The sequence below is a fragment of the Carassius gibelio genome, chromosome B4 (genome assembly GCF_023724105.1).
Source record: "Carassius gibelio isolate Cgi1373 ecotype wild population from Czech Republic chromosome B4, carGib1.2-hapl.c, whole genome shotgun sequence".
NCBI lineage: Eukaryota > Metazoa > Chordata > Actinopteri > Cypriniformes > Cyprinidae > Carassius > Carassius gibelio.
Genome location: NC_068399.1, coordinates 15,537,284 through 15,550,441, shown reverse-complemented (window position 1 = coordinate 15,550,441; position 13,158 = coordinate 15,537,284). Strand labels below are relative to the sequence as shown.

Sequence of the window (13,158 nt, the reverse complement as noted above, 5' to 3'; positions counted from 1 at the left end):
ATTTGAACCATAACTTTGTATCTGTGTTTGTGTTGTCAGGGCCGTGCAGCTTGTAGAAAAAGAGCAGGAACTGTGCATTTTCTATGAGAAGCTAAATGTGCTGGTGAAAATGATCGAAGACAGTAACCTGAAGATACAGAACATGGAGGATGAAATCAGCCACCTGAAAATTGAACAGAAGGAGCAAGAAAGACAGAATAACATTCTCAGGAAACAGTTGTCCAGCAAACGGGCACTGGAGGAAGAAAGCATCCTATTACAGATACAGGTACCTGCATCTCAGTTCTGAAACTGCTGTGCAACCTTTGTCTAAAACAACAATGAAAGAAGTGAGTGACTACTCTTTGGGTTCATAAGCCAAAGAGAAGATCTATCACAGATACATAAAAAAAAAAAAAAAAAAGTTCCAACACACTATAATGCAGTGGAATGCAAGTAAAGGTTAGATTGTATATACTATTCCAAACATTTATTGCCCTCTAAAGTGACACACATACTCACAGATGTGCTGTTTTTACCATTTATAGTTCCTCCTGAGAGATAAAACTGAAATAAAGCATCTTAGCAAGAATCTCCTTGATACTTTTATACCCCTCTGTGTTTAATCAACACAGTCTCTTCATATAAACCTCTTTTGCATCAGAATAGATAAAATAAACACTAAAATATTAGATCAGGTTACTAGAGGCTTAAAGTAAGGGTAAAAACATTATATTCCCAGACACTGTGTGCAGTAGTTCCAAACTATAGTTTGAGTCCAATTCTTTTCACTGATACTGATGTTGAAAACACTTCCTGATGTGCAACACATTATTGCAACATTGAAAATGTCAATTACACTGCCGTTCCAAAATTTGCGGTCAGCAATATTTTAGTGTTCAAAATATCTTAGTACAGGGTTTCCGCGGGTCCATAAAAAGTCATAAAAAGTCATACATTTAAAGATAAGAATTTAACCCTTGTGGATTGTTCAAATTCACTACCCTTTCGAGTTGTTCGGGATGAAAACATCCGCTCAATTAAACTGCTGTAAAAATGTGTCAATTTAATTTTTTTTTTTCAATTTTTGTTGCATAAATCTGTTAATAAACCTCAGTCCTGATCAAAACTACCAAATGTTTTTTAAAAAAATCCAAGATTTTAACTCTTTAATTGCCAAGTTCATAAATGATGTCACTGATTTGGGGGGGAAAAAAACACACAAAATTACTTATTTTCAATATAAAAGTAATTGTGGCTGGCTTTTTTTTTTTTTACTTTTTATAAAAGTCTTGGGCATGTCAAAGATTAGTAGCAACATTGGCTTTGATGAATTTTTAATTTTTGTGCAGCATTAGATTTAATTTTTTTCTCCCTAATTTGTTGTTGGTGGCTGTTTTTGCCCCATTGACTTCCATTATAATGATATTTTTTGATTGCAAAGCCATGACACCATGTAATCATGCATTCTTGATCATTTGTGGTTTTCCCTTTTGTGAAGAGGTAACATTTGTTATTTTTACAGTTTACCATTTAGGTAGGCCTGTGCAACAAAAGCTTAGTTTCTGACTTGTATATGTGTTACAAACACGCCAGGTTCCACCTCCACACAATCACAGCGCACACCCTCACCTGAGTACTGAACCATCACCACCTGATCCTCATCACCAGTCATCCACCACAGCACCTTAAAAGCCACACACACGCACACAGTCATTGTCCGGTCACGTTCGCGAAAAGATTACTCATCTGCGCTAACTATAAGGACTAACTCCTCTTTACCTTCTCTCCAAGGATATTCTCCGAAGTCTACTCCTCCTTCTTCTCTCTAAGGATTGCTCCCGAAGACTCCTCCAAAACCTCACGGTGCGTGTGTGTGTGCGTTCACCTCCATCCCGGCACGGACCCCAATCCCTCATCCACTCCTCACTACCTGCTCCTCTGCTTGTATCTTTGAATAAACATCTTACTCATCTGTTACTCCTCTGTCTCCGAGTGATCCGTAACAGATGACCGGACCAGCACTGAGAGACACAAGCATGAGCCTCACGGACCCCTTCCAGGAACTGGTTGATGCACTCCGCCGAACACTCATGTCAGCACTCGCATCACCACCACCAGCGAGCACTTCCGCAAACCCCGTCATCCCTCCTTCACCTGCCGTGCACGCCAGTCCCATGGCCCGGCCAGCGCCCTACTCTGGTTCGGCGGAGGAATGCAGCGGTTTCCTTCTTCAGTGTTCACTGGTCCTGGAGATGCAACCGCTCTCATACCCCACAGATCGATCGAAGGTAGCATTTATCATTTCACAGTTACAAGGCAAGGCATTGCAGTGGGCAGACTCTCTCTGACCCAGAATAACCCCGTAACCCAGTCATATTCTAGCTTCATCGAACACTTCCGGGAAGTATGACGTCATCCTAGGGCGCCCATGGTTGGAGCAGCACAACCCCGTCATCTCCTGGAGGACAGGAGAAATCCTGAAGTGGGGCGAAGCTTGCTTTCAATCATGTATCTCCGGCTGTCCTGTTCCAGTGGAACGTCCCCCTGAACCACTACCAGTCTACTCCACATCCATTGAAAGCCCTGTCAAGAATCAATCCATCTCCATTCCCAAGTGCTACGCCCCCTTCAGCAATGTTTTCTGCCCAAAGCGGGCCTCCAAGCTGCCTCCACATCGGCCATGGGACTGTGCCATAGATCTGCTGCCAGGTGAACGAGTGCCAAAGGGACAGATCTATCCCTTATCCATCCCCGAGGAGAAGGCCATGGAGGAATACATCAGGGAGGCGCTGGATCAAGGTTACATCTGCCCATCTACCTCCCTTGCTGCTTCCAGCTTCTTCTTTGTGGCCAAGAAGGATGGAGGGTTACGGCCATGTATTGATTACAGAGCTCTCAACAAAATAACTTGAAAGTTTCGTTATCCTCTTCCCCTCGTCCCAGCGGCCCTGGAACATCTCCGTGGTGCCACTGTGTTCACCAAGTTGGACCTCCGCAGCGCGTATAACCTCATCCGGATACATGAGGGGGACGAGTGGAAGACCGCCTTCATCACCCCTACTGGCCACTATGAATATTGTGTCATGCCGTATGGACTTGTTAACGCCCCCTCCGTATTCCAGGACTCCATACATGAGGTGCTCCGGGAGTTCCTCCATCAGTTCGTCCTAGTCTACATCAATGACATCTTGATTTACTCCCGGAGCCAGGCTGAACATCAACGCCACGTTGTGGAGGTCCTGCAACGCCTGAGGGACTACCAACTCTACCTCAAAGAAGAGAAGTGTACATTCCATCAACCCTCAGTGCAGTTCCTTGGATACACCATCGACCGCAGTAGCATCCGGATGACCAGTAAAGGAGCTGCAGTGATTCCTTGGCTTCGCCAACTTCTATAGACGATTCATTAAGAACTTTAGTACCATCACCATCACCAACCTCCTTCGCCAGAAGCCCAAGTCCCTGTCATGGACTCCTGCCGCCACCGAAGCCTTCCAAACGCTGAAGCAGGCTTTCACGACCGCCCCACTCCTCGTGCATCCGGATCCAGAATTACCATTTGTTGTGGAAGTGGACGCCTCTACCACCGGAGTGGGAGCGGTCTTATCCCAGCAGCAGGGGACACCCAGCCGCCTCCATCCATGTGCCGCCTTCTCCCGGAAACTCAACCCGGCGGAGGTCAATTATGACATTGGCAATAGGGAGCTAATAGCCATCAAGCTCGCCTTGGAGGAGTGGAGACATTGATTGGAGGGAGCCAAACACCCTTTTCAAGTACTCACAGACCACAAGAATCTGGAATACCTCAGAGCAGCCAAGAGACTCAACCCAAGACAAGCCCGCTGGGCGCTATTCTTCACCCACTTCCAGTTTACCATCACCTACCCCCCTGGGGCTAAGAATGTCAAGGCCGATGCTCTGTCCAGATGTTATGCACCCAAAGAGAAGTAGGAAGACCCTGAACCCATCCTTCCGGACAAGGTTATAGTCGCCCCTATCTCCTGGTCTGCTGAAACTCTCCCTCCAGCCGAGGCCCGCAACAACACTCCGCCGGGTTGCCGACCAGGTCTCCGATATATCCCTAGGACAAAGCGCACTCCTCTCATTCACTCCACCCATACATCACCTGGCACTGGTCACCCGGGGGTCAATGGAACCCTCTCGTTGCTACGGGAACGCTTCTGGTGGCCCAACATGGCCTCGGATGTCAGAAGGTACGTGAGTGGATGTACCAGCTGCGCCATGTCTAAAAGTTCTCGCCATCTACCATCTGGCAAACTTCATCCTCTGCCCGTTCCCAACCGCCCGTGGTCACACCTAGGGGTGGATTTCATAACGGACCTTCCACCTTCTGACAACTATACCTGTATTCTGATAATTGTGGATAGATTTTCTAAAGCTTGTCATCCTCTTCCTCTGAAGGTACTGTACCGTGCCGTTTTCACTGCTATGAAAATGGCAGAACTGATGTTTAACCATGTCTTCAGGTACTTCGGCATTCTAGAGGACATAGTGTCAGATCGGGGCCCCCAGTTCATCTCCCGGGTATGGAGAGCGTTTCACTCCCTCCTAGGTGTGGCCATCAGCCTGTCCTCCGGCTACCACCCGCAGTCCAACGGGCAGACGGAAAGAAAGGTCCAGGAGATCGGACGCTTCCTCCGTACCTTCTGTCATGGCCACCAGAACTCCTGGAACCAATTCCTGGGGTGGGCCGAGTACGCACAGAACTCCCTCCGTCAACCCACCACCGGTCTCACACCCTTCCAGTGCATACTCGGCTACCAACCACCTCTATTCCCCTGGTCTGGAGAGCCCTCTGATGTTCCCGCGGTCAACTATTGGTTCCGGGAGAGCGAGAGGGTCTGGGACGTGGCCCATCACCAACTGCAACGGGCGCTCCGTAGACGCAGGATGAGGCTCTGCAGTACCAACCCGGTCAGAAGGTCTGGCTGGCTACCCGGGACATCTGCCTGCGTCTGCCCTGCCGCAAGCTCAGTCCCAGATACATTGGCCCATTCACCATCGCCCAGCAGATCAATCCGGTCACCTACAAACTTCAACTCCCCCCTGAGTACCGGATTCACCCAACCTTCAATGTATCACTCCTTAAACCTCACCATCCTCCTGTTCTTCCCTCCACAGAGCCTGGCGAGACGGAAGCCCCCCCTCCTCTCCTCCTAGATGACGGTGCAGCCTACTCGGTCAAGGACATCCTGGACTCCCGGCTGCGTAGTGGTCAGCTGGAATACTTAGTGGACTGGGAGGGATACGGTCCAGAAGAACATTCCTGGGTCCCACGCAACGACATCCTGGACCCCGCCTTGCTGGATACCTTCCACTCCATGCACCCCAACCGACATGCTCCCAGAGGAAGAGGACGCCCACCACGTCGTCGGGGTCCCCGGCCCTCAGGAGCGGGCCCTGGGGAGGGGGGTACTGTTACAAACACGCCAGGTTCCACCTCCACACAATCACAGCGCACACCCTCACCTGAGTACTGAAACATCACCACCTGATCCTCATCACCAGTCATCCACCACAGCACCTTAAAAGCCACACACACGCACACAGTCATTGTCCGGTCATGTTCGCGACAAGATTACTCATCTGCGCTAACTATAAGGACTAACTCCTCTTTACCTTCTCTCCAAGGATATTCTCAGAAGTCTACTCCTCCTTCTTCTCTCTAAGGATTGCTCCCGAAGACTCCTCCAAAACCTCATGGTGCGTGTGTGTGCGTTCACCTCCATCCCGACATGGATCCCAATCCCTCATCCAATCCTCACGACCTGCTCCTCTGCTTGTGTCTTTGAATAAACATCTTACTCATCTGTTACTCCTCTGTCTCCGAGTGATCCGTAACAATATGAAGCTATATGGAGTATAACAGCATATTATATTGAGTGTGTATGTGTGTGTGTGTGAGAAAGAGAGAGAGAGTGTGTGTAAGAGAGACCTTTTGCGCACTTACCTTAATGTATTTCAGAAAATCACAATGTACACCTCAGCTCTTAGAACTACATGGAGTAAACAAAAGTGTATTTATGCACCTGCTGCCTTTTAATGGTGGTGAAAGTATTCGGTTGTTAAGTGATGATGATGCAAGAAGTGCTGTTTCCGGGTCCAGGCCTAAACTTGCTTCACTTGAGAATATGACCTCAGCAGCCGTTTATGAGCACTGTTTATTCATATTGATAATTTAAGTTAAACGCTTTCAAACTTACGATATACACTACAGTCTCCGTGCTCACAGCGTCCGAAACACAAATAATTTGTATATATATTTTTTATATTAATATTTGGTACTTCGGTATGGAGTTAAAGGTTAATACTATAACTTTTTTACTAGTATTCTATAACATTGTGAGTTTATATTAGCACCTTTTGTTGTTTTCTCGTGGTAACTGATAGAGCGTTTGGACACGGAAGCGCTGCTACGTGACGTCAGACTTAACAAGCGAATAGACTAAACAAAAGCAAAGTACGTGGATTTAAACACTTGCATGCCATCGTGCTGGATATTTAATGGTGAGAAGAGCAGCAAGCAACACGAGAAAGGGCTTGACTTGTACCAAAGTTTTAGAAATGATTATGTAGCGCGACCCCTCCAGCGAGCTGCAGCTTATTTGAAGTTGGTATTGCATTTTTGTTCATAATACATTATGTTCATAAATTTGATGCGAAGTAGATTTTTTTACAGGATTTTAAGGTTTTAAACTGGCTTTACCATCAAGAAAAGAGGAGCATTTTACATATAGGCCATCTTTCATCATCAAAAGGAAGCAGGTGCATAAACACACTTCTTTTTTTATTGTTTACTCCATGTAGTTCTGAGAGCATGAGGTGCATATTTTGATTTTTTTCAGATACTGTACATCAAGGTAAGTGCACAAAGGTCTATCTCACACCCTCTCTTTCTCTCTCTCTCTATCACACACACACACACACACTGTAATTTGCTATTATACTCCATATGACTTCATACAAGCCAGAAACTAAGCCATTTTTTGCACAGGCCTATCTAAATGGTTAATGGTCCCACCTAGTGATCAAATGTAAAAAATAACAAATGTTACCTCTTCCCAACAAGGAAAACCACCAACAATCAAGAATTTCACACACACACAAACACTATAATTTGCTGTTATACTCCATATAACTCCATATACAAGCCAGAAACCAAGCCTTTTTTTGCACAGGCCTATTTAAAGGGTCAATGGTCCCACCTAGTGATCAACTGTAAAAATATAATTTTTTACCTCTTCCAAAAAGGGAAAACCACAAACAATCAAGAATGCATGATTATATGGTGTCATGGCTTGGCAATCAAAAAATGTCGTTATAATGGAAGTCAATGGGGCAAAAACAGCCACCAACAACAAATTAGGGAGAAAGAGTTTAAATCTAATGCTGCACAAAAACTAACAATGCATCAAAGCCAACCTTGTTACTAATCTTTGACATTCCCAAGACTGTGATGAAAGGTAAAAAAAAATATCCAGTCCACAATCACTTTTTATATTGAAAATATTACATTTTGTGTGTTTTTTTTCCCAAATCAGTGACATCATTTATGAACTTGTTAATTAAAAAGTTAAAATCTTGGATTTAAAAAAAAAAATCTGTTAGTTTTGATCAGGCCTGAGGTTGATTAATAGATTTATGCAAAAAAATTTTGGAAAAAATATTTATCTGATACATTTTTACAGCAGTTTAATTTAGGGGATGTTTTCATCCATGAACAACTCGAAAGGGTAGTGAATTTGCCCACAGTGTACCGTTGAGTTTTTAAAAATTTCAAGTTGTGGCCAAAATAAGACTAAAATTTACCCCCTAGTGGACGAAAACGTCCCCAACAACCCACAAGGTTTAAGGCCATAAAAGATCATAAAAACGTCTGGATTTTCCATACAAGATCATAAAAAACATTTAGCCACGTCTTAAATTGATATGCTAGTCCATTAATTTGTTCTTCCATCAAAATGCGCTCGCAACGGCATTCATTTGTTTCGCCTGTTGTAGTTCTGTATGAGGAATCTGGGTGGGATCACACTGGTATCACAACGTTCCAGAACTACAAGGTCCATGCGGCAGCATACAGACTTGTCAGGAGGACTTTCACAGAAACCCACGCAAACTCCGAACATACTGAGTCACTGCTTAGATTAATTGAAATCATCCTGGCTATCACAATGGGAAAATTACCTTTAACGATCCATGGCTCGAAGACGGAGCTTTTAGTAGCTGGCTCAAGCCTGTCGCGAACACTCGGTATCAAGCATCCAAACACAAGACTCGGAAAAGCAGAACTGATTAACTTAGCTGGTTACTCGCGCGCTCTATGTTCGGTGCGGAGAGAGAGCTGCGTATCACGGACAGTCCCTCCTGCACATGAACGAACAAATACTAATCGCAGTTTCAAACAAAAGGACGTGAAAAGAGCCCAATTCAGTTCCACGGTGTTCAGGTGTTAAGGGCTCACGCAGAGAAAGGCGTCTCAAAACGCTTGTACACCGAATTTGCTTCTTTTTGCTCTTGTGCCGACAAACACATACAAAATATGTCAAAATACCCGCCTTGGAAAGTATGCTCGAAAAAACTTTTACTGTTATTTCTTAAGTGAACGTAAACAGTTGAGGGAAAAGATGCGTAAGCAAACTGTGACACATTATACCAAAAGAATCTTCATACAGTGAACTACTAGTGAAATAGATAGATATAAATATTTTATCTATCTATCTATATATAATATTGGGACCAAAAATTATTCAGCACCTTATAAAGCACCATGCATTGCTTATTTGTTTTTTCTTTCTGAATTGCTAATGCAACCTTTTCACACCACAGTCTGAACAAAATGAAGCATTGCTTGGTAATTGGTCAACAAAGTATTGATAGTTGTGTAAATATTGTCATAATAACAGTTGTCTGTAGTTTTGGTTGATTCTAATCCATTACGTACATCAAATCAAAGTTACATTCTATCAAAGTTATGACATTATCAAGACGAATTTGTTCTGACAGAGTTTAACTCTAAATTCTTGTCATGTTTTATAACCATTTTAGAAGCAATAGCAAATAAACTGTAATAATGTGAGAAATGTTGAATACATTTTGGTTTGATTGTAGATTTTATTTTTACATTGAAGACTATCCAGTGCTATTTTACATCTAATTATTCGGTTTCTGTACCCGGACACCTACAAACTTGAAAAAAACTTAAAGATTGTGTAAATATCAAAAATAAATAAAAATAATCTAACATACAAATTAAACAATTTCAAACAGGGCCCACTGGTACAACCTTCACTGGGTCCCCGCTGACCCCAGCTACGCCCTGCCTGTGGGTGTTCAATACTGTGACCAAACTCCAATAACACTTGTTATTTTGGCCATAAAATAATTGTTAATTTACAATGTTACTTTACAATGTAACAATTGTTAAGTGTTCCTGTGTTCTTGACAAACAAGAAAAATAAGGCGAAGGCTTCAGTTTCTTAATCTTAAGAAATAATAGAATAACTCTTTTAATAACAAAACTTGTTACTTTCAATGAAAGTCAATAATAAAAAAAGACTTTTGAAAGTAATTATTTAGATTATATTAGAAAGTTATTTATCGTAATTCGTGTAGGTCATAAATTCAAATCCTAATAGTCATAAAAAGGTCTTAAAAAGTCTTAAATTTGACTGATTAAACCCTGCAGAAACCCTGTAATATACTTAGTGTACAAAAATAAAAGTTGTTGTAAGAAGAAATAAAGGTAAGAAATAATTTTGTGATATGATGACATCTCAATTCTTACCGTGTGTCACAAGATGTCCTGTACTAACACAAGACCCTGAACAAACCAAGAGAATCAGCCTACTCTTTATGGAATGTCAGGACAACCGCCCCAACAGAAACAAAGGATTAAGACTCAGACCCCAATCAATGTCTTCACCGGCCCACCTTCTATTGTTGTTATTCATTAGATTGCTTAAGAAGGGTTTTATTCATCCGCTTGCACTCTAAAAGATGACCTTATCGCCAGCCCGTGTCCTGTCTATTGTGGGCTCCAGCTGGTGCTGCACGTGCCACTCGCCCTGACTGTAGTCTTACATAACATTGATATCTTTCAGGTCTCTCCAAGATCAAGTCCATTTGGACACCTAACTTGTATTTCAGCTTTTCCTCTTTGTTGACATGCTTAACACTGGGTTTTATTCTGGCGGGGCCTTATAGAGACATTTTTAGATTGTTATTTACAGTATAGGCAATTTATTAATCCAGTTCGGTTGGCTTTATTATGTTTTGTGAAGACATTTCCAATCATTTAGCCTTCGATTGAGCACAACAAAACAAGTACCCCACTTCTTGTTGACACCAGATGGTTTCTTTGTTGTGACATAGCCGGAAGCCCTGCAATGTTGTCTTTAGTGACTGAAAAGCACAATGATACATCTGCCGCCAGCCTGACGGCATTTTTAACCAAATGACTCACAGGGGGATACAAACACACACACACAAACAATACTCACAGTCTGTGCATCTGTGTAATAAGAGCAAAGGGGCTTTAAATGAGTCCACTGTTTTAATTGTGTCCTGATGGTGTGGCTGTTTTTTTCTTCTGTGCCATAGTTGTCTGAGACGAAAGACAGACTGACTGAGCTAGAAAAGGCTTGTATGGACTATGCCAGAGCTAGAAAACTGAGTGGAGAAGATCCGTCTCCTGAGGAGCTCATCAAGAAGATTGAACAGGTGTAGTTGCAATCCACATGAAGGGAAATATTTGGGTTGATGCCTTTTTTTTGGCAGGGACTGTCCTGTTGGTCAGTTTCACTAAGCACAATCACCCATAATAAGTTTATTTGCAGAATTTATATTTATTTGTAACACTTGATTTCATATGCTATTTCTTAACAATAATAATGAATACAAATAATTTTCAGAATGTTATTTTTAAGAATACTTTATATTCTAGACATAGTTTGTTATATTGTACAAAATAACTAATTGTTTACACATTTTATTGAATAAAATATTAGATGATGCCGATTTAGTTATAACTGAAATTTTAAGGGTAATAATTTCTCAGTTTGATCTAAAAATAGTTTTTGCATTAATTCAATATATTTTTCTTCAATAAATATTATATAAACATTATTATTATTAATAATTATTTCTATTCTATATCTAGTTTGTTATACATATATTTGGAAAGCATATATATTTAAACATTTCATTCTTCGAATAGTTGGAAAAATATGCACTCATATAGATAAAAAAAAAAAGGGAAAGTTAAGGTCACTCACTGGTGTGTGTGTGTGTGTGTTTAGTTAGAGATGCATCTGACAGATAAGGAGGCTCAGCTCTTGGAAATGGAGCTTGTGTATGAGCAGGTTACACGCCTTTCCCAGCGCATCCAAATCAAAGCTGAGAACGGTAAAGAAGACACACTGCATTTGGCAAAAAAAGTAAGTTTTACAGATAGATTTACTCTAACACACTGTATAGCACCATGGTTGGTTTTGTTTCAGGACTCAGAATTTACACTGGACCTTAGGTGGTAAACCACAATACAAAATACTTGATGCTTTGACACCATGCAGAACTCATGGTCTCCAAAAAACACATTAATTAACCTTAGCAAGCTGTCCTTAACAAATCCTTCAGCTTAATGAAACTTCAAACTAATGTGCTGTGTTACTGAATAGACATAAGGTCATGTAGCCAGGAGTTTTAGCAAATTCATTTAGAATATGTTTGTGTTTTAGGTGAACGAGCTGCAGGCTCAGATTAGAGAGCGCACTCGTAAAATGATGGCAGTGGTAGCAGAGCTGTCCATGAGACAGGCGGAGTGTATGACCCTACAGCAGGAGATGAAAGACAAGGAACTACAGCTGGACTTGTGTCAGAGGCATGTGGAGCAAGGCCTGCCCCCCTCAGAAAACATAGAGAATGAGTGGCTGCGTTGCCTTCGAGATCAGCACAGACGTCAGGCAGACGCAGAGAAAAAAGCCAGGGTAAGCTTCCAAATGCACTCAAATCTTACAGTAAACATTAATAAATATGAAATTATGGGTCACAAAGGACACGTTTTCATGAGATTTTTCCTTATAGAGATAGACATTTTACAAACTCCTCAATTGTGACTGATGTATTAAAATTTGTTCCATCATTATAAGGACTGTAATGTTTGATCAGGTCTGTGCTAATGCTCCATTTGGAATCTACTTAGATTTAAATTATGTAAGTAAATATTTAAATCACCTATTAACATCATGTTTGTGTGATACTGAAGTATTTCTACGTTTATGATTGTTAGCTGGCTGAGGAAGACGAGTGGAACCAGCTTCCCAATGGTGTTTACACCACGGCTGAGCTGCGACCCAATGCTTACATCCCCACTGACGATCCTTTGCCAGTGCCCAAACACTACGGAGCCCTGGCCCCCTTTAAACCCACTGAACCTGGTGCCAACATTCGCCATATCCGCAAACCAAAATACAAGCCTATTGAGATCTAGAGTGAGTCTCCAAACTCATGATGCTTACAGACATAAAAATAAAAGTCTAGATGTGCTCTCATTCCTGAGGAATCCAGTCCATTTCCACAGAACTAGTGATGCTTACATAAGACTTGTTTATCATATGGGTCCAATTTCAATGCTCAGCAGCCCAGTAAAGCTCCTTCTGGTGGCATGCCGGGAATTCAGAGAGATTCTTTAAAGATTTGCCAGAGCTGAGGGATGGGGGAGGCTAGAGATGATCTTATGCCCACTGTAGCCATGCACAGTGGAGTCATATAGGGAAATTATTTACAGAACCAAATGGGAATTTTTTTTAAATTGTTTTCTACTCCGATATCACAAAGATTATGAACGTTTTTTCGAGGCAAGTAAAATGATTCGCCTAATAATTGCATGGCTAATCTCTAGCCATATCATTTGGATGGTTTTATATTTTGGCGTATCACCAACTCCTAATCTTGGCACAGCTATATCTTATTAATCAACCTCATTAATAGTGTGGTTTTCATACACAAAGTAGCTCAAAGTGCTTTACAGAAAAGTCACCAATAACCTTCTAAACACAGCTGCAAAGTGAATAGCATGCCTTACAGGCTAAAGAGTATAATTGCAAACATACAAAGGCAGCAATATAAAAATAACCTTTTAGGAAATTGCTATTGACA

General features: G+C 42.1%; 1 protein-coding gene across 2 annotated transcripts in view; it reads left to right on the top strand.

Annotated features, from left to right (window-relative positions):
- Positions 1-13,158, top strand: part of ccdc146 (coiled-coil domain containing 146) — a 31,761-nt gene that overhangs the window by 15,123 nt on the left and 3,480 nt on the right. For both annotated transcript variants that reach the window (XM_052555143.1, XM_052555144.1), the window contains 5 exons: positions 40-268; positions 10,603-10,722; positions 11,301-11,438; positions 11,739-11,987; positions 12,290-12,491. In XM_052555143.1, coding sequence (XP_052411103.1) covers positions 40-268; positions 10,603-10,722; positions 11,301-11,438; positions 11,739-11,987; positions 12,290-12,490 — 937 coding nt within the window. In that variant the 3' untranslated portion in view covers position 12,491. The remainder of the gene's footprint in view (positions 1-39; positions 269-10,602; positions 10,723-11,300; positions 11,439-11,738; positions 11,988-12,289; positions 12,492-13,158) is intronic.